The following is a 19712-nucleotide window of genomic DNA, read 5'->3' on the forward strand; positions in this document are numbered from 1 at the left end:
AATCTGATAACTAGAATGTGTAGACTTTCCCAGATACAGTTTACGTCACCCTGTCATCAGTCATAATGTCTCAGATGACAACCGAACTGACATCATATTCATTAAGTACCAACTCATATTTTCAACTGGTTCTATTCCCGAAATATGGTTCCTTTCCCCCACTTGTTTGATATTCCCAGACTCTCTATGTTTAACAAAGGTTATTCAAAAGTTCTTCAGTAGAGTCAAGAGAGAGAGGGGGGGTCATAAACCTTACCCACAGGCCAACGTCATGACACAACTGTCATGACGTTGCCCTCTTTGAGTACAGCGAGCACCATCCCCCTCTCTCTGTCTCCTACACTCAGGCTGCTGCGACCTCAGGTCGTAAATTCCTGGAGATTATCTCCTCATGGCCACAGTATAGAGAGAGTGCGTTTTCATAGAGAGAACAAAGGAATTTCTTCCACCTGACAGAACTGGAGGTCTGAACAGTATTTATGTTCTGGAGTACGTATAAAAGATCGGTGAAGAATCCAGCTACAAACTGGTCCGCTTGGTACACTTTTGTGAAACTCACGAGACAATACGGCCACATTACCATAACGCTGTTTATACAATAGCCTCAGATATGAGGCTTACATCAAATTGTTGTATAAGATGAATGAGTGAGGATGATACTGTTTGTGAATTTGTGTAATGTGATTTTGGACTATTTAATGAAGGAAACTCCAATTCCCTTTGGAGTGGAACTAAATCAGAGGACCGCCCATGAGCACAGTTATGGTCTGGCGTCCTGGGACAGGCCCTTTTCTGCTCTTCCGAATAAAACCCCCACCCGGGTTTTCTATCACCAGACCAGCTTACCTCGATAACGAGAGGGCCAAGGTTTGAGAGGAGACCGAGCTTACCTCAATTACGAGATGGCTCAAGATTGCAGACCAGCTTACCACGAGAGGGCCAAGGTTTGAGTAGAGACCATAAACCTAAGGTTTGAGTAGATGGCTGAATCTTTTAACCATACCACGTGGTTAAACTCTTAGACTATCGATACCGACAGAATAAGAACAAGTCTTTGATATTAATTACTAGTCTGCAGCTAGGAATTCGGTATCATTGAACGAGAAGACCGACAACCGCCGAAACATCTATCCTATAACGACATGAATGAATGTCACTCTGAACTATTCATTCTAACCACGACAGAGAGAAAGAGAGGGCGGACAGACTCTCCAACAGAAACTAATTTTTCAACTGAGATCCCGACGACACACTGAGCGTAAATATATATATATATTGATTGCAATTGTTCCTGAATGAGTGAGTGTTCATGTGCAAAGGATTAGCATTTCAATTGTTATAATTATCACTCTGTCTAACAAGCCGCCATACCGGTTTAGCCCACTAGGGGATATCCCCCTATCATTTCTTTGTAAACATATCTATTATGTTTGTTTGTGTGATGCATTTCTGTGAATTACTTAGATAGTAAATAAATGATTTTAAGACAATTGATGTCTGGATGACTCATAGTGAAGACTGGGTTCGCGCAGATAACCAACAATTTACGACGTTTGGAATGAGACTGACGTGAGATAAATAATAATTAATTAATTCGAAGACTAATTGATCAGATATTAAACATCTGAAAGTTATATTAGGAAAATTATAACTTTGTAATATGAATATTTTCCTTGGTGCCCCGACTTCCTAGTTAATTACAGTTACACGATTAATCAGTTTAATCACGTAATAATAATTACAGAGAATTTTTGATAAAGTCTTCAGTTTTAATGATGCCAAAGACACGACACAACCTAGCAGTCAAACAGGGACATGGTTTCAATTGTTTTTGCACCATTAATTTTTCCCATAGGGAATTTTAGAAACACTTGAAATAAGGGCTGCGTTTCATGTAGGCTTACGCTGGCGTGACGTTTTGATAACCATGCAGATCTCTCTCGGACAAGGTGACATATCGGCTCTATTTAGTCTGATTCTAAGATGCTACAGTAATTAGTTAAAACAATTGTGTGTGTGGGGGGTAAATTCAGGCGAATATATTGATATAAATAATCTTGTCTTAGAGAGATTTACACGGTTATCAAAACATAGCAATTATTTTAAGTGTTTTTAAAATGAATGGTGGAAAAATGATTGGAACCATTTCCTTTTTTGACCACAGAGATTTATGGGTTTTATGACTCATACTGTGGTACTCTGTGCTTGATAGATGTTGTTCTCCCATGTTAAATAGGTCTCTCCTCTTCTAGCACAAATCCTCTCTGAGGAATTGATGTCTCAGAGAGTGTGTGCAACAAATTGGACAGGCGACTGATTCTTTGTGACCGCCCAGCTTCCATTTTTAGAGGTTTCAACCAGAACTTGACAACAAAGGTCACATTCCTTTAAAAGCACAGGTGCCCTAACCGCATGTGACAGAGAGTGCAGGAAGTCTGTGTGCTACCATGCGTTGGTGTTTGTCTCTCTGCAGCATGTACTGTGGAGTCTGGAATTACTGAATCACTTGACAAAGATGAGGAAAAAAGACTGACAATAATCAATAATACAGAGAGCGAGTTACATTGCATGCTAAAACATTTATTATTATTTTATGCTTGGTGTTATTGTCTTGCTGGAAGATCCACTTGCGGCCAAGTTTCTGCCTCATGGCAGAGGCAACCAGGTTTTGGGCAGAAATGTCCTGGTACTTGGTAGAGTTCATGATGCCGTTGACCTTAACAAGGGCCCCTGGACCAGCGGAAGTAAAATAGCCCCATAACATCAACGATCCACCACCATATGTTACAGTAGGGATGAGGTGTACTCTGCATATGTTACAATAGGGATGAGGTATTTTCTGCATGTGTTACAGTAGGGATGAGGTATTTTCTGCATATGTGCTGTTCTTTTGAAGGCCAAAGCCACTGCTGCAGTGTGGCCAGAGCTCTATTTTCTTGTCATATAACCATAGCAACAATTCCAATACAAGTGTCAAAGCCATTTAGCAAACTCCAGGCAGTGGTATGGTCAGATGACATGAAAATGTAGGTATTAGCCCAAGCACACCAGTGGTGGGTTAGTCCTTCCGAAACAACGACGCATATGCAGAGTACACCTCATCCCTACTGTAAAATATGCAGAGTACACCTCATCCCTACTGTAAAATATGCAGAGTACACCTCATCCCTACTGTAAAATATGCAGAGTACACCTCATCCCTACTGTAAAATATACAGAGTACACCTCATCTCTACTGTAAAATATGCAGAGTACACCTCATCCCTACTGTAAAATATGCAGAGTACACCTCATCCCTACTGTAAAATATGCAGAGTATACCTCATCCCTACTGTAAAATATGCAGAGTACACCTCATCTCTACTGTAAAATATGCAGAGTACACCTCATCCCTACTGTAAAATATGCAGAGTACACCTCATCCCTACTGTAAAATATGCAGAGTACACCTCATCCCTACTGTAAAATATGCAGAGTACACCTCATCCCTACTGTAAAATATGCAGAGTACACCTCATCCCTACTGTAAAATATGCAGAGTACACCTCATCCCTACTGTAAAATATGCAGAGTACACCTCATCCCTACTGTAAAATATGCAGAGTACACCTCATCCCTACTGTAAAATATGCAGAGTACACCGCATCCCTACTGTAAAATATACAGAGTACACCTCATCTCTACTGTAAAATATGCAGAGTACACCTCATCCCTACTGTAAAATATGCAGAGTACACCTCATCCCTACTGTAAAATATGCAGAGTATACCTCATCCCTACTGTAAAATATGCAGTACACCTCATCTCTACTGTAAAATATGCAGAGTACACCTCATCCCTACTGTAAAATATGCAGAGTACACCTCATCCCTACTGTAAAATATGCAGAGTACACCTCATCCCTACTGTAAAATATGCAGAGTACACCTCATCCCTACTGTAAAATATGCAGAGTACACCTCATCCCTACTGTAAAATATGCAGAGTACACCTCATCTCTACTGTAAAATATGCAGAGTACACTTCATCCCCACTGTAAAATATGCAGAGTACACATCATCCCTACTGTAAAATATGCAGAGTACACATCATCCCTACTGTAAAATATGCAGAGTACACCTCATCCCTACTGTAAAATATGCAGAGTACACCTCATCCCTACTGTAAAATATGCAGAGTACACCTCATCCCTACTGTAAAATATGCAGAGTACACCTCATCCCTACTGTAAAATATAGTGGTGGTTCTTTGATGTTTTGACTCAGTTACAGATTTCCTTTATTTGTTCACATGAGGAAATTCATTTACACATTTCAGGTCTGAAACACTCATCAAGGCTACGTCAGGGTGTGTGTGTGTACGTGCGAGTGTGTAGCTAGGTTAGTCATGTTATCACCAGAGGGGGTGGAGAGTGATTGAAGCATTTGAACAGAACGTCTGCGATGAACACAGACAGTTTTAAAAGGCCTTTAGCCACGAAGCCCCTGTCTGTCTGCTGAGGAGCAGAACTACAGCATCTCATTGACCATGGTTGGTCATAATCCCTGTTCTAAGAGGTTCTCTGCACTCAAATCTGTTCTTGGACCACGTAGCTGGGTTAATTACTATTTACTACCACCTAGTGGTTAAACCTGTATACTGTGAGAGAGGACAGGGGCAAGTTCATAGAAAGAAAACAAAACGCACACTGACTTTCTCCTAAACATGTTTGTCCTCCTTAGCAGGTGGCCTAACATGGACCTGTAGGCAACTGTTTTTGACCAGTCCACTTCATCAGTTTCATCCATCAGAATGCTGCTCCTCCTCAGTTTGTGCTTCATTTCCCCTTATCCTTGAGGTACACAGCTGAAATGCATATAGCTCATGATATTACATATTAGTCAAACACATAAAACAAATATCCCTCATATCTGATTTGTAAATAATACACAGTCAATAATCCATCACCTTTAAAACCTTCAGTTGAAAGCTGTTGAAGCTTGTATGCTGTTAGAAGCACCAACATCCCCCTACCTAGTTTCTCGACAGCCTCCACACACACGCTAGGATACATGCTGTCGTTGTATGTGGCCACTATGATGTACAGAGCAGTCTTCACAAGAATCAAGCCATGTGTTCCCTGTTAGAGAAAAATATCCATCAGACCAGACATACCCTTTCAACAACAAACAAGTACAGTGCAGTATAGCTGCACCAACCTGCAGTGTACTGCAGAACCACTGCTGGAAAACTGGAGACAATAATACATGTATGTTCATAAATTGTGATGAGCCTACTGACACATTTGCAGTAGATGGAGTTCCTGTCAGCTCGGACACAGGTGTATGCTTTGTCTTGGAAGTAGAAGCCCCGCTCTCTGGTCAATGTCATGTGCTTGAAAGAGTCTATGAAAATCTGGGCTTGTGTGGGAAGAACCTGTAAAGTTAAGAGTATGAAGGGTAACATAATTAATCTGATCGGAGACAGATGGTTTTTAGGCTTCAAGATGAATCCACTTCCCCATTGCTTTGATCCATCCAGCTGCCTCAACCCCATATATGGAAAATCATGAATTCTGAAAAGTAATATATTGCACCACAATACTTCTTCCAATTTGAGGTATTGGAAGATAAGTAGTTGCTACACAATGGGGTGGCCTGTGAAGTGGGCTTTGACTTGGATGTCAACACGGGAATTGGATTGTGTTGACTGCAATGTCTGAATGTTTAAAAAAATATATATATACAACAAAAGCGACATGACGAACTTGCCTGAAACCTTGCAGACGCGGCAGTTACTGCTGCAGTCTTGGCAACCAGAATGACAGCGCTTTCCACGTGTTTTGTATCGATAAGACAGTCATTTATCAAATTCTGAAATTGGTTCATAATATCCAATTATGTCAGATTGTATAGTATGTCTTGGTTAAGGTCAGAGAACTAACGTTAGCGTTACTGCTGATACTTTTCCCCCTTCAGCGTGGTGGACGACGTTTCCATGGAGACCATCGGTGGGTGTTACCAGCCTAAAGAGATCGTAGTGAAAACATGCGTCTGCTAATGGTTCCCATTGTAATTGATCCTTGATACATTTTGCGTACATGAATTCAAAAATAAATTAAAACACTGCCATTACATACTTTACAATTATTTGTTTGCTCCTCCTCTACACACAAAACACTCATTCAACACATTTTTACAAGGAAGGATGGATGCCTTTTTAGCCCTAGATGGAAGGATGGATGCCTTTTTAGCCCTGAAAGGAAGGATGGATGGATGCCTTTTTAGCCCTGGAAGGAAGGATGGATGGATGCCTTTTTAGCCCTGGAAGGAAGGATGGATGGATGCCTTTTTAGCCCTGGAAGGAAGGATGGATGGATGCCTTTTTAGCCCTGAAAGGAAGGATGGATGGATGCCTTTTTAGCCCTGGAAGGAAGGATGGATGGATGCCTTTTTAGCCCTGGAAGGAAGGATGGATGGATGCCTTTTTAGCCCTGGGGATGAAGGATGGAAGGAAGGAAGGATGCCTTTTTAGCCCTGAAAGGAAGGATGGATGGATGCCTTTTTAGCCCTGGGGATGAAGGATGGAAGGATGCCTTTTTAGCCCTGGTTGAAGGATGGAAGGAAGGATGCCTTTTTAGCCCTGGGGATGAAGCTACAAACACTCAACCGTTTTCTTGTGAGATAAGACAGAAGCAAAAATAAAACAGTTTGGAGAGCAACTGTAACAAACATCTGTTAACAGAGCTCAAATATTTATTTATTTATAAAAAAACGTACAAATAAAGTTGTGTAATACACACAATTACAACAGATATTACATGATGTATGGTTGACACAGTAGGACACACTAGGACAGGTTGAGTGTGTCCACCAGGTCTTGGTAATGGTATTTGTCCGATATCGTCTCTACCTTGTCCCAGGCCTGGATGCTTCCCAAAACAGTCAGCACATCGCTCACCACAGCCCTACAGAAACCACATTACATACATTAACATCAAAACACTACCTTCACCATGGTACATTAATCTGCCTAAATCCTAAAAGTACATTTGAGGTAGGCAGGCAGTGTTACCGTGTGTTGGGGTGATCAGGCTGCTGTTTGCAGACTGAATGGGCAGTCTGGAGGAGATGGTCACTGAAGGACTTCAGCTGAGAGGGACAGGAGCTCAAGTCTTTAAACCAGGACTTAGGAAAACACACCGCAACCTGCTCAGAGAGAAAGAGCGTGAGGGAAATCTTAGTTAATTTGAGAAAAACTTGAAAATGACACCACTAAACTGAGTCATCTCAAAAGACAGCATAGCAATTATTCCCCAAGCAAACAACTTGAAACCTCCATAGACAATACATTAACGTTAGACACACATGCGATTCACCTACAAACCTTTTTACATGTGTGGACAGAGTCATGCGAGTGGGTCTCGTTGAGTAGCGTCAACATCAGGTAGCGGTTCAGGAGTTTGTCCAACATTAGCTCCATCAGAACATGTTCAGGTATCAACCCATCCCACTGGCCAACGTTACCTAGGAGCTGATGCACAAGAGACAAAACAACACTAAAAGCAATGCATTGGATGTTACAGAAATAGCAAGAGAGACAATCAAATCAAATTTTATTTGGTCACATGTGCCGAATACAACAGGTGTAGTAGACATTACAGTGAAATGTTTCCTTACAAGCCCTTAAACAACAATTTAGTTTAAGAAAGAGTGAAGAAAATATCTAGTAAATAAATTAAAGTAAAAATTAATAGACTGTATACACGGGGTACCGGTACAGAGTCAAAATGCGGGGGTACAGGTTAGTCGAGGTAATTTGTACATGTAGGTAGGGGTGAAGTGACTATGCATAGATAATAAACAGCGAGTAGCAGCAGTGTAGAAACAAGGGGGCGTGGGGGTCAATGTAAATAGTCCGGGTGACCATTTGATTAGCTGGTCAGGAGTCTTGTGACTTGGGGGTAGAAGCTGTTAAGTAGCCTTTTGGAACTAGATTTGGCGCTCCGGTACCGCTTGCTGTGCGGTAGCAGAGAAAACAGTCTGACTAGGGTGACTGGAGTCTTTGACAATTTTTAGGGTCTTCCTCTTGACACCACCTAGTATATAGGTCCTGGATGGTAGGAAGCCTGGTCCCAGGGATGTACTGGGCCGTACACAATACCCCCTGTAGTGCTTTACGGTCGGATGCCGAGCAGTTGCCGTACCAGGTCAGGATGCTCTCGATGGTGCTGCTGTATAACTATGAGGATCTGGGGACCATTGCCAAATATTTTCAGTCTCCTGAGGGGGAAAAGGCATTGTCGTGCCCTCTTTACGACTGTCTTGGTGTGTTTGGACCATGAGAGTTTGTTGGTGATGTGGACACCAAGGAACTTGAAGCTCTCGACCCGCTCCACTACAGCCCCGTCGATGTGAATGGCGGTATGTTCGCCCCCTCCTTTTCCTGTAGTCCACGATCAGCTCCTTTCTCTTGCTCACATTGAGCAAGACAAAAAGGAGAGGTTGTTGTCCTGGCACCACACTGCCAGGTCCCTGACCTCCTCCCTATAGGCTGACTAGTCTCCCAGTACCTGCCGCTGAAAAACATCCCCACAGCATGATGCTGCCACCACCATGCTTCACCGTAGGGATTGGGCCAGGTGTCCTCCAGACGTGATGTTTGGCATTCAGGTTGTGATAAAGCCCGGGATCGAACCCAGGTCTGTAGTGATGCAGTGCGATGCAGTGCCTTAGACCGCTGCACAAGTCGGGAGGCCATTTGCTTTAAAAAAAATGTATTTTGCAAATCTTTCTAGAAACCGGTTTTCGCTTTGTCATTATGAGGTGTTGTGTGCAGATTAATGAGGGGGAAAAATGTAATACATTTTAGAATAAGGCGGTAACATAACAAAATGTGGGTCTGAATACTTTCCGAATGCACTGTAGCAGCAATAACCAGCACACAAAGCTCTGTCTTTCTCGTCACTTAACTATTGGTAGAAATTGTAATCTCCTAATTTTTTTGCAGCAAAATTTGCCTGCATTAGGCTATTTCTGATATGTGTATTTCACACGATGTTGAGGTAAACATCTTAGTATAATGCTTATGGATAATGACATGTGGATAATGCATGTCATTGTCACCAATCAAATGCATTGCAGTTAAAAATGACTGACTACCACCACCGATTTCTGTATGTTAGCTATTCTACCAGTTTATACGAACGGGAGTTAGCATTTGTAGTGGGAAGTTGTAGTGGGCTAACTGAGCCACATGGTCACTACAGTACACCATCCACTCATGGGAAGCACACCATCGAAAAAAGACTATATTTTAAAAATAGAGTGTTTTTACGTACCTTCACAGCTGTCCAGAACTGCTGGTCTCTGAACCTCCTCTGTGGAGAGGACTTGTCATCTAAAAACCTGTCAAAACACCTGCCAGTTATGGTCAAGTAAGCTACGTTATGACAAGCTTGGTATAAACACATGTACCAGTGTGAAATGTCTAGCTGGGAGCTCTCCAACCCTGTTCCTGGAGAATTACCATCCTGTAAATGTTCGCTCCAACTCTAATTTAGCACACATGATTCTAATTATTAGCTGGTTGATCAATTGATCACAACTGGGGTTAGAGCGAAAACGTACAGGAGGATAGTTCTCCAGGAACATGGTTGGAGTGCCTTGGTCTAGCTAGATGAACCACTTAAAGAATGACATTGAGACAACCCTGGGTTGATTCACTCACTTCTTAGGGTACAGAGGGATGAAGATGTCATCATCCACGGAACTCCTCAATCTACCAATCACTGCTTCAACAAACGCCTGGCAGGGGACAGGACCGAATGAAAACACAGGACAGGGACGGACAGAGGGAACGAGACTTATTTACATTCTGACACACTCACAGGAAGTAGGTTAGGTTTCTCTCCAATTCTGTGACTACAGCCAGTCAACTTTCTGGTTGGCATTCTTTGTGACTAGAACCTTGACTAGGGCAGTGGTTCCCAAAGCAAAGCTGTCATCAAGACAAAGGGTGGCTACTTTGAAGAGTTTCAAATATATTTTGATTTGTTTAACACTTATTTGATTACTACATGATTTCATGTGTTATTTCATTAGTTTTGATGTCTTCACTATAATTCTACAATGTAGACAATAGTAAAAATAAAGAAAAACCCTTGAATGAGTAAGTGTGTCCAAACTTGACTGGTTCTGTATATATACAGTGCCTTCAGAAAGTATTCAGACCCCTTGACTTTCCACATTTTGTTACGTCAGCCTTCTCTAAAATGGATTAAAAAAAATAAATCCTCATCAATCTACACACAATACCCCATAACGACAAAGTGAAAACAGGTTAAGAAATGTTTGCAAATTTATAACAAATTCAAAACAGAAATACCTTTATACATAAGTATTCAGACCCTTTGCGATGAGACTCGAAATTGAGCTCAGGTGCATCCTGTTTCCATTGATCATCCATGAGATTTTTCTACAACTTGATTGGAGTCCACCTGTGGAAATTCAATTGATTGGACATGATTTGGAAAGGCACACACCTGTCTATATAAGGTCTCACAGTTAACAGTGCATATCAGAACAAAAACCAAGCCACGAGGACGAAGAAATTGTCTGTAGAGCTCCGAGACAGGATTGTGTCGAGGCACAGATCTGGGGCAGGGTACCAAAAAATGTCTGCAGCATTGAAGGTCCCCAAGAAAACAGTGGCCTCCATCATTCTGGAAGAAAGGAAGAAGTTTGGAACCACCAATTCTCTTCCTAGAGCTGGCTGCCCGGCCAATCGGGGGAGAAGGGCCTTGGTCAGGGAGGTGACCAAGAACCCGATGGTTACTCTGACAGAGCTCCAGAGTTCCTTTATGGAGATGGGAGAACCTTCCAGAAGAACAACCATCTCTGCAGCACTCTATCAATCAGGCTTTTATGGTAGAGTGGCCAGACAGAAGCCACTCCTCAGTAAAAGGCACATGACAGGCTGCTTGGAGTTTGCCAAAAGGCACCTAAAGAACTCTCAGACCATGAGAAACAATATTCTCTGGTCTGATGAAACCAAGACTGAACTCTTTGGCCTGAATTCCAAGTGTCACATCTGGATGAAACCTGGCACCATCCCGACGGTGAAGCATGGTGGTGGCAGCATCATGCTTTGGGGATGTTTTACAGCGGCAGGGACTGGGAGAACAGTCAGGATTGATGCAAAGATGAACGAAGCAAAGTACAGAGAGATCCTTTATGGAAACTTGCTCCAGAGCGCTCAGGACCTTAGACTGGGGTGACGGTTCACCATCAAGCAGGACAACGACCCTAAGTAAACAGCCAAGACAACACAGGATTGGCTTCAGGACAAGTCTCTGAATGTCCTTGGAGTGGCCCAGCCAGAGCCCGGACTTGAACCCAATCGAAACATCTCTGGAGAGACCTGAAAATAGCTGTGCAGCAACGCTTCCCATCCAACATGACAGAGCTTGCTTTGTCATTATGTTGTATTGTGTGTAGATTGATGAGGGGGAAATAATTATTTTATCCATTTTAGATTAAGGCTGTAACGTAACAAAATGTAGAAAAATTCAAGGGGTCTCAATACTTCCTGAATTCACTGTATTAGTATTTTTGTTTTTAAAGGTACACTTTATAAACTGTTTGAAATGCAGGTTAGCGTTTTTCGTCATGAATGTTGTTCTGGAGGGAGCTCTGCAGTGGTCACTAGCAGACACAATGTCATAAAATCTGATTATAAACTTTACCTTAACCACACTGCTAACCCTAAAACCTAACCTTAAATTATGATTTTTTTTTTTTTTTTTTTTTTTACAATATAGCCAATTCTGCAGCTGGCCTATATGAGACAAAGTCGCTCAGTTCTGCCTCCAGGACAAGATTCATGACAATAAAAAGTCAACCTGCATTGGAAACAGAGGGGGAGACGGGCTGTCTCCAGTGGGGAGTTGCATATGTGACTGGCTGGGAGTGTTGTTGCTAGACCCGGGCTCTGCACTGTAGATGCAATATTAACTGTTACCTTGACCGGTTTGCTCTGCTCTCCCTCAAACAGAGCGTAGTCATCCTGCAGTCTGCGACACAGCTCAGACAGACACAGAGACTGACGGCTGGACAGAGGGTCCCACACCAACTCCACAAAACCTGAAAGGAGGGATGCAGATTAAAGTGAGACAATCCTCTGTAAAATCACAGGTCCAGTCATGACAATATTGATAAAGGGAGTGAGGTACACATTAGTATTGAGTTGAGTATACACACAAACAGGCTTTTCACTTCTACTATTGTCTACATTGTAGAACAACAGTGAAGACATCAAAATGATGAAATAACACATATGGAATCATGTATTTTGAGGCTGATTCCCTGACCTGTCAATGTTTTTAATTTGCTGTTTTTGATTTTGTTATACTCTAGTGAATTCAATGGTTTTTACTAGATTACTTGTAGTTTTTCATGTTGTCTGTCTGTAATTTTTGTAATGACTTGGTGCTGCCTATCTTGGCCAGGACGCTCTTGAAAAATAGTTTTTAAATCTCAATGAGCCCTTCCTGGTTAAATAAAGGTTAAATAAATAAATAAATAAAAAATGTAGTAAACAAATCAAAATATATTTTACATTTTTCAAAGAAGCCACGCTTCAACGAGTGGAGAGTGAAGGAAAAGCAGACAAGTGCTCAGCATATGTGGGAACTCCTTCAAGACTGTTGGAAAAGCATTCCAGATGAAGCTGGTTGAGAGAGTGTGCAAAGCTGTCATCAAGGCAAAGGGTGGCTCCTTTGAAGAATGTATATATATTTTTTTATATACACTGCTCAAAAAAATAAAGGGAACACTTAAACAACACAATGTAACTCCAAGTCAATCACACTTCTGTGAAATCAAACTGTCCACTTAGGAAGCAACACTGATTGACAATAAATTTCACATGCTGTTGTGCAAATGGAATAGACAACAGGTGGAAATTATAGGCAATTAGCAAGACACCCCCAATAAAGGAGTGGTTCTGCAGCTGGTGACCACAGACCACTTCTCAGTTCCTATGCTTCCTGGCTGATGTTTTGGTCACTTTTGAATGCTGGCGGTGCTTTCACTCTAGTGGTAGCATGAGACGTCTCAGTGGCTCAGGTAGTGCAGCTCATCCAGGATGGCACATCAATGCGAGCTGTGGCAAGAAGGTTTGCTGTGTCTGTCAGCGTAGTGTTCAGAGCATGCAGGCGCTACCAGGAGACAGGCCAGTACATCAGGAGACGTGGAGGAGGCCGTAGGAGGGCAACAACCCAGCAGCAAGACCGCTACCTCCACCTTTGTGCAAGGAGTAGCACTGCCAGAGCCCTGCAAAATGACCGTCAGCAGGCCACAAATGTGCATTGTGTTGTTTAAGTGTTCCCTTCATTTTTTTGAGCAGTGTATATAAAAAAAATACATATTTTGATTTATTTCCTTAAAACTTTTGGTTATTACACGATTCCATGTATTATTTCATAGTTTTGATGTCTTCACTGTTATTCTACAATGTAGAAAATAGTAAAAATAAAGAAACAAATATTAGTGTCCAAACTTTTGACTGGTACTCTATGTGTGTATGGTGACCTTGTATTTTGGGCAGGAGAGTCTTCTCTATGATAGCAGGCAGTGTTTTCCTGTCAGTGTGATCTGCCTCCTGGTAACCCAGTCCGTGACAGAACGTCTCCACAGCAGAGAACCACGGCATAGCCTCAAAGTCCTCTCCTGCAGCCTGATACACACAGAGAATTATTATGACACCAAATACAGAGGTACGTCAAAATAAACACAAAGAATGAACTGTGTGACATCCAGTACGGATTTTGTACAGAGTGTGTGTTTGTGTACCGTACCTGCAGGGGGTTCCAGCCTAAAAGTTGGTGTCTGATGAGTGGGTTGAGTAGTTTGGGCAGACAGAGGCTGATGTAGGCTGAGTGGTAGGACTCGGAGAAGGCTACTCTCCACTCGTTGAAGCGAGACAGAACCTTCTTCACCTCCCAGAAGTCCTCCTGCACGTCACAGAACACATCCTGGGACCTGCTCAGGATCTCCGCTGATTTAGACAGGAGGGATAACGAGATGGGAGAGTGGAAACGCTGTCTGTTATTCTACAGTTTAGAGAGCAGCACTAAACTCTAAGGAATGGGATGGCAAATCTTTAGATAGATAGATATATTTTGAATATTGCAGAAAACCTTTATTGCAGACACCCATTTGGGAATTAAATACTAGGCTGAAATTAAGGTTTCACCAACACACGTTTGTTAAGTGGAAGACACATGTCCTCGCCCAAGACAGCTACAAATCTCACCTCTCTCCCTCTGCAGTTCTGCCTCTTCCTCAGGGGAAGGTTCGCTGTCGGCCGTCAGGCTACCATAGTCTTCCTCACCTGGCTCTCCTGACTCACTGGATGATCAGATCAAACAGTAGGTGGAAATGACCGCGTAACATTGTGACGCAGTGGTGGAAATGACCGCGTAACATTGTGACGCAGTGGTGGAAATGACCGCGTAACATTGTGACGCAGTGGTGGAAATGACCGCGTAACATTGTGACGCAGTGGTGGAAATGACCGCGTAACATTGTGACGCAGTGGTGGAAATGACCTCATTACATTGTGACGCAGTGGTGGAAATGACCTCATTACATTGTGACGCAGTGGTGGAAATGACCTCATAACATTGTGACGCAGTGGTGGAAATGACCTCATAACATTGTGACGCAGTGGTGGAAATGACCTCATTACATTGTGACGCAGTGGTGGAAATGCCCTCATTACATTGTGACGCAGTGGTGGAAATGACCTCATTACATTGTGACGCAGTGGTGGAAATGACCTCATTACATTGTGACGCAGTGGTGGAAATGACCTCATTACATTGTGACGCAGTGGTGGAAATGACCTCATTACATTGTGACGCAGTGGTGGAAATGACCTCATTACATTGTGACTGGTGAATACAGCAGCTAAAGCGATGTGTAAGTACTAAACGGAGTATCCTCACTCACCTCTTATTTGTTTTTTCATTCCCGCTTTCCCCGGAGTCTCCTTCACTTTGTGGATCAGTGGCATCTAGAGTGAGAGAGAGAGAGATAATAAGTCTAGAAAATTCACCCAACTACAGCTAATCAGAAAAAATAAACCAATCAAGAGAGTGTGAGGAGGAGTACTATGGTTAACATTCTGCCTTTTCACTGACTAGGACCACACAATCATAGTACACAAACAGACACACTCACAGCTGAGCTGCTGTAGGCTAGATGACTCCTGCCGTATGGCCTCTCGTCTCCGTGACAACAGTACCTCTGCCTGGTCAGACAGAAGAGTGTGCATGTCCACTTCCACACTGTTGATCTCTACCACCTAGAGATGATCAATTAATCAGTCAATCACTCTTATTATCACCCCTCCTTAACATTGTCTCAATCACTCTTATTATCACCCCTCCTTAACATTGTCTCAATCACTCTTATTATCACCCCTCCTTAACATTGTCTCAATCACAAACCTTCACATTATATCTCACAGTGCTTCTGTTTGTCATTTTAAAGACCAGATCATGCCAACAGACACTTCCTGTTACCCAGAATCCCTCTGTTCTCTGACCTTCTCTCTGAGACATTCCACCAGGTTCTGAATGTAGGCATTGGTGGCCCGGTAGAACTGAAGCTGGCGGTCGGAGGAACAGCTCTCCAGGTTCTCCAGAGAGGTTCTAGAGCTGTCCATGTCCACCTCCATTCTCCTCAGGTCTGCCTCATGAGCCCTGTGGACCTCCCGTAGATCACACAGTCTGGAGACGGGGAGGAGAGGAAGAAGGAGCGGTATGGTGGGAGGATGAAGGGGAGAGAGGAGAAGAGAAATGGAGAAAAGGTGGAGCTTTGATTTACTAGACAAACATTATTTTGCAGCTAGAGTACATGAGGTACATTGTATTGAGAGGGCAATGGAAGGATGAATGAACTGACTTCCCAGTGATCCTCTTCTTCACCACGCTGAGGCTGATGAGAGGCAGACACTCTGGGATGTTGACTCTCTGTTTCCGTCTACTACTACTGCTCCTCACAGAGCCACTGCCCTCACTGCCTGATGGACTCTAGGGGGACAGACAGAGTTAGGCGGTGGAATGAAACTGAAAGTGTGTGTGTGGGTAGGTGAGACAGAGGGGTGAGTATATTACCTGTTCCCCAGGGTGTCTCTTGACTCCCTTTCCAATCTGTTGCTCCTCCCAGAGGTTGTTGTCCTCGCTCTCCTGGTCGTCAGACTGACTAGCACCACTACCTCCTGTACCAACACCGGCGGGATGGAGCGACAGAGCCATACACAGAAATACAGAGAGAAAGACAGACTGTCACTACCTCAAGTATCAACACAAGGACTAAAAACAAAGAGAACACAATTCAGCACTCAGTCAAAGGAGGTGTGATAAATTCATCAACAACTCACTATACTGTCTCAAAGCCATAGATACATCATTATGGGGTTTGATTATAAAACTGCCTGTTTATTATTTATTACTAAAACGAATAAAAAAATAAACTGTTGACCAAGACAACAAAACAATAGATCTTCCATTCTCTCAACTCCCTCCTCACCCATCTTCTCTGCTATCCTCTCCCTGATGGTTTTGGACCGCGGGGCAAACTCAATCCTGCGTTCATGGTCGTCTGGCTCATCATCATCATCATAATCTTCGTCAGTGCGTTCCTCCAGGTCCTGGTCTGGGGTCCGGGGGGAACACTCCCCGTCTCTCCCCAGGGTGATATAGTCTTTCTGGGCTCTGGCCGCCTGACGCTGCCTTCTGGCCGCCTGGATCCTTCTTGCATCTGGGATCACCACTACACACACACACACACACACACACACACACACACACACACACACACACACACACACACACACACACACACACAGTCTCTTCAGAATGCTGCCTATCTGCCGGTCTCTGTGTAGACCAGGGGTGGATTATCTTACCCTGCAAGGGTCCGTTGTAGCTACAGGCTGGTTAAGACAAACTCACTCTTCAGAGTTCTTTGATATAGTCCATGTCCTGAAACTAACTTTTGCATCTACCAGCCAGTGTGGCTGACTGATTTTTTAAAAACTTACTAGCCACTCAGAATTTTCACCAGCATTTGGCTGATTGCTGGTGCACATTTTTGGCATTGGATAAATTATAGCCTTTTCTTTGGAGCCCAAGCTATCTGTGAGACTGACCTGGTTTCTGTTTCTGAGTGGAGGACTTGGAGGATGTGGAGGACATGGAGGAAGCAGAGCTGGATGTGGTTGACTTGGCGTCTCCCTCTCCGTCACTCTCTGATGACAGTTCTTCTCCGGACACATTGCTACCGGACCTCTCTTTCCGGGACACAACCACAGTCACATCTTTCCTGGCTGGGGTCAAAACAGACATGGTTAGACTGATCAATCATCTAGCCTTAACTGTGGTGTGTTTTTACAGCATTAAAATGGCAACGTTGTGCTCACCAGTAGAGCGGGAGGTCTTTGCAGGGGAAGCCTCCTTTCTCCTGGCTTGGAAGACCACAGCTTTATCTGACGATTTCTTTAGTTTGAACTCAGATCCTTCAAAATGGGAAGAGATAGAAAACTGTTAATAACACAACTGATTGTCTCTCTAAATCAAGACATTGGGTTCACTATACATCTGAAATGGCTTCCTATCCTTGTCAAACAAGTTATTGAAACCTTGGGTGAATCTAAATTGTATTTCCTTGATTCTTCATGCCCTCCCCTCTGATCTTCTCTTCCAATGTGTTTTGAGAAGGGGGCAAGAAGCGACAATGCATGGAATCAAGGAAATACAATAGAGATTCACCCCTCTCCTCCACCTGAACTAGAGAACTAGCCAGGTGAAGGATAGACAATTCATATATAGGAAATGCAATTAATGTCCCATATTGCTGCCGCCACCAGTCCTGTGTTTTCACTTTTCAGACAGTACAAATTAAGGACACAAGGAGGGGAAGCCACTTTACAGATACTCTTACACAACACCCACCTTACCGTCAGTTAGTGACGTTTGAAATACGTCTGTGGACTGTGAGTTTACGTAACAAAACAGGTCAAACGCTTACCTTCTTTCTCATTAGAGAAGCTGAGCACGTTTCCTTTCTTCTTCCGTCCATCCTTTTCCTCTTTACTGTTAGGCGATCTAGTGCCAACGAACAGCCCACTAGTACCATATTCTACCGCGTCTTCAGCACCACTCGAGTCAGACTTGGGTGACATCGCCTCCCGCTTGGAACTGCATGAGATCCCCCGATTCTGCGGCAACTTGGCGGGCTTTATGCTAGAAGCGGTAGCTTGTGTTTTACTTCCATCATCCTCTCCGCTCTTGTGTTCATCTTCATCGCTCGATTTTCCTTTCCTTTGCCTGAAGTTTCTTCGCGGTTTCTTGTTGAACATTTTCAGGACAAGGTGATCGCCATGTAAATAAATCGCAATACGGTAAGTCGGAAATACGTTTGAGAAGAAGTAAATGTGTCGGCAATCCTCTCGAAATGCATTTTGGGTCATGTAGTTAGTCAGTGTCGAGGACTCGGGGGTGGGGTGCGTTCACGGTCACAATAACGACGTTTTAATTATATCAATATTTTACCAATCTCTGAAATTATAGTATTATGTGATAGTTACAGTATTATGTGATTAATAGATTAAAAACAATATGGAAGTCTGAAAAACAGTAAGAGTATTTTATTATTATTGTTTCGTAGTCCTCCTTTTTAGCTGATCCAAGAAGAGGAATACCCATAGACTTAGATAGACATCGCATCATTGTATCTGATTCATCATGGCATTTGTGAGAGCATGGGCAGTGCCATTGAGGCCATCTCCATTTTGAAGTAGGCCTAGTCAATTTTCTTATTCTACTACTTCTATGTATTGGCAAACAAACTTGTTTCAGCATGTATAAAGCCAAGGTTGGCGATTTACTGCCACCTACAGATATGGAATGTTTGCTCACAAGAAGTTAAACATTATTATAGTAGTTAATTTTTTTTTAAATCTAAAAGCACAACCTCAACTTGAGCCAATGTCTTAAGTAGTTGAACATGTTAGTACTCCAACCTCATGAAAGTGACAAACTCACACATTTAAATTTTTGTCAAAAACAACTTTTTATCGAAGGCGTGCCTTTGATTTTACGGCCTGCACAGTTCCTTCGCCAGACGACATTTCAAATCAAATCAAATCCAAATTATGTGTTTCTGCACGAGCTAGCCAACGTTGCCATGACACCACCTTAAAGCGTGATCAGGGATTTCAATGAGAGAATAAGTTTCTGCCTATCTTCATACTGTACTGTCTTTGACTGATCCCCCCTGATGACCAAGATGGAATCATGTGATCCTTCCTTAAACCATAGGAAGTCCCAATCAGTTGACTACTTCAAAATGGTGAAAGTCCTCCATGGCGCGGCCTATGCTAAAACAGGTTTCCGGGCACTACAGTCCTCTATCTATCTCTATGGGAATTATTTGGAAATATTCTGTCCTCTGAAGGAGTTAGCAAAGTCACGAAAACGATGCAGGAGCTTCAAAGGGGCAAAAGGCAGTGTGTTGTTATGGTTGGCCAGATTGCAAGCAATAATTACAAGAAACTGTCGTGGTGAATTGTGTATGTTCGTTTGATCTTGTTCTTAATACCGTGTCTTGTTTGGAGGTGTTTTGTATGATGTCATGTCTATGCTAATCAGTAGCGGTTCGGGG

The 19712-nt window shown here is 42.9% G+C and overlaps 2 protein-coding genes across 3 annotated transcripts; both read right to left on the reverse strand.

Annotated features, from left to right (window-relative positions):
* Nucleotides 1-2566: 2566 nt before the first annotated feature.
* pfn4 (profilin family member 4) lies at nucleotides 2567-5990 on the reverse strand. Of its 2 annotated transcripts, none has more exons than XM_055865772.1 (4): nucleotides 5751-5990; nucleotides 5281-5415; nucleotides 5014-5119; nucleotides 2567-4845 (listed from the first exon to the last, which is right to left on the reverse strand). In XM_055865772.1, the coding sequence occupies exons 1-4, from the start codon at nucleotides 5865-5867 to the stop codon at nucleotides 4817-4819; spliced, it is 387 nt and encodes a 128-aa protein (XP_055721747.1). In that variant the 5' UTR covers nucleotides 5868-5990; the 3' UTR covers nucleotides 2567-4816. The 2 variants fall into 2 exon arrangements, with proteins under 2 accessions (XP_055721747.1, XP_055721746.1); XM_055865771.1 differs by having other exon boundaries at nucleotides 4948-5119.
* Nucleotides 5991-6680: 690 nt separating this feature from the next.
* On the reverse strand, nucleotides 6681-18481 carry gcfc2 (GC-rich sequence DNA-binding factor 2). The gene is made up of 18 exons (XM_055865467.1): nucleotides 18078-18481; nucleotides 17470-17565; nucleotides 17200-17376; nucleotides 16578-16820; nucleotides 16163-16266; nucleotides 15951-16078; nucleotides 15592-15775; nucleotides 15225-15348; nucleotides 14994-15057; nucleotides 14296-14390; nucleotides 13838-14037; nucleotides 13572-13716; nucleotides 12001-12122; nucleotides 9709-9785; nucleotides 9320-9386; nucleotides 7366-7512; nucleotides 7054-7187; nucleotides 6681-6946 (listed from the first exon to the last, which is right to left on the reverse strand). The coding sequence occupies exons 1-18, from the start codon at nucleotides 18406-18408 to the stop codon at nucleotides 6829-6831; spliced, it is 2556 nt and encodes an 851-aa protein (XP_055721442.1). The 5' UTR covers nucleotides 18409-18481; the 3' UTR covers nucleotides 6681-6828.
* Nucleotides 18482-19712: the final 1231 nt, after the last annotated feature.

Source organism: Salvelinus fontinalis, chromosome 16 (assembly GCF_029448725.1).
Source record: "Salvelinus fontinalis isolate EN_2023a chromosome 16, ASM2944872v1, whole genome shotgun sequence".
Classification (NCBI taxonomy): Eukaryota; Metazoa; Chordata; class Actinopteri; order Salmoniformes; family Salmonidae; genus Salvelinus; species Salvelinus fontinalis.

What these genes read in the sequence shown, in the direction of transcription:
- pfn4 (XM_055865771.1), bottom strand. Translation starts at nt 5,867, where the DNA reads ATGAACCAATTTCAGAATTTGATAAATGACTGTCTTATCGATACAAAA. An exon ending in CCGCGTCTGCAAGGTTTCAG is followed by an intron (nt 5,416 to 5,750) that starts GCAAGTTCGTCA and finishes TTAACTTTACAG; the next exon opens with GTTCTTCCCACACAAGCCCA. An exon ending in ACTCCATCTACTGCAAATGT is followed by an intron (nt 5,120 to 5,280) that starts GTCAGTAGGCTC and finishes TTTCTCTAACAG; the next exon opens with GGAACACATGGCTTGATTCT.
- gcfc2 (XM_055865467.1), bottom strand. Translation starts at nt 18,408, where the DNA reads ATGTTCAACAAGAAACCGCGAAGAAACTTCAGGCAAAGGAAAGGAAAA. An exon ending in AAAGACCTCCCGCTCTACTG is followed by an intron (nt 17,377 to 17,469) that starts GTGAGCACAACG and finishes TTTTGACCCCAG; the next exon opens with CCAGGAAAGATGTGACTGTG. An exon ending in TAGCCTACAGCAGCTCAGCT is followed by an intron (nt 15,058 to 15,224) that starts GTGAGTGTGTCT and finishes CTCTCACTCTAG; the next exon opens with ATGCCACTGATCCACAAAGT.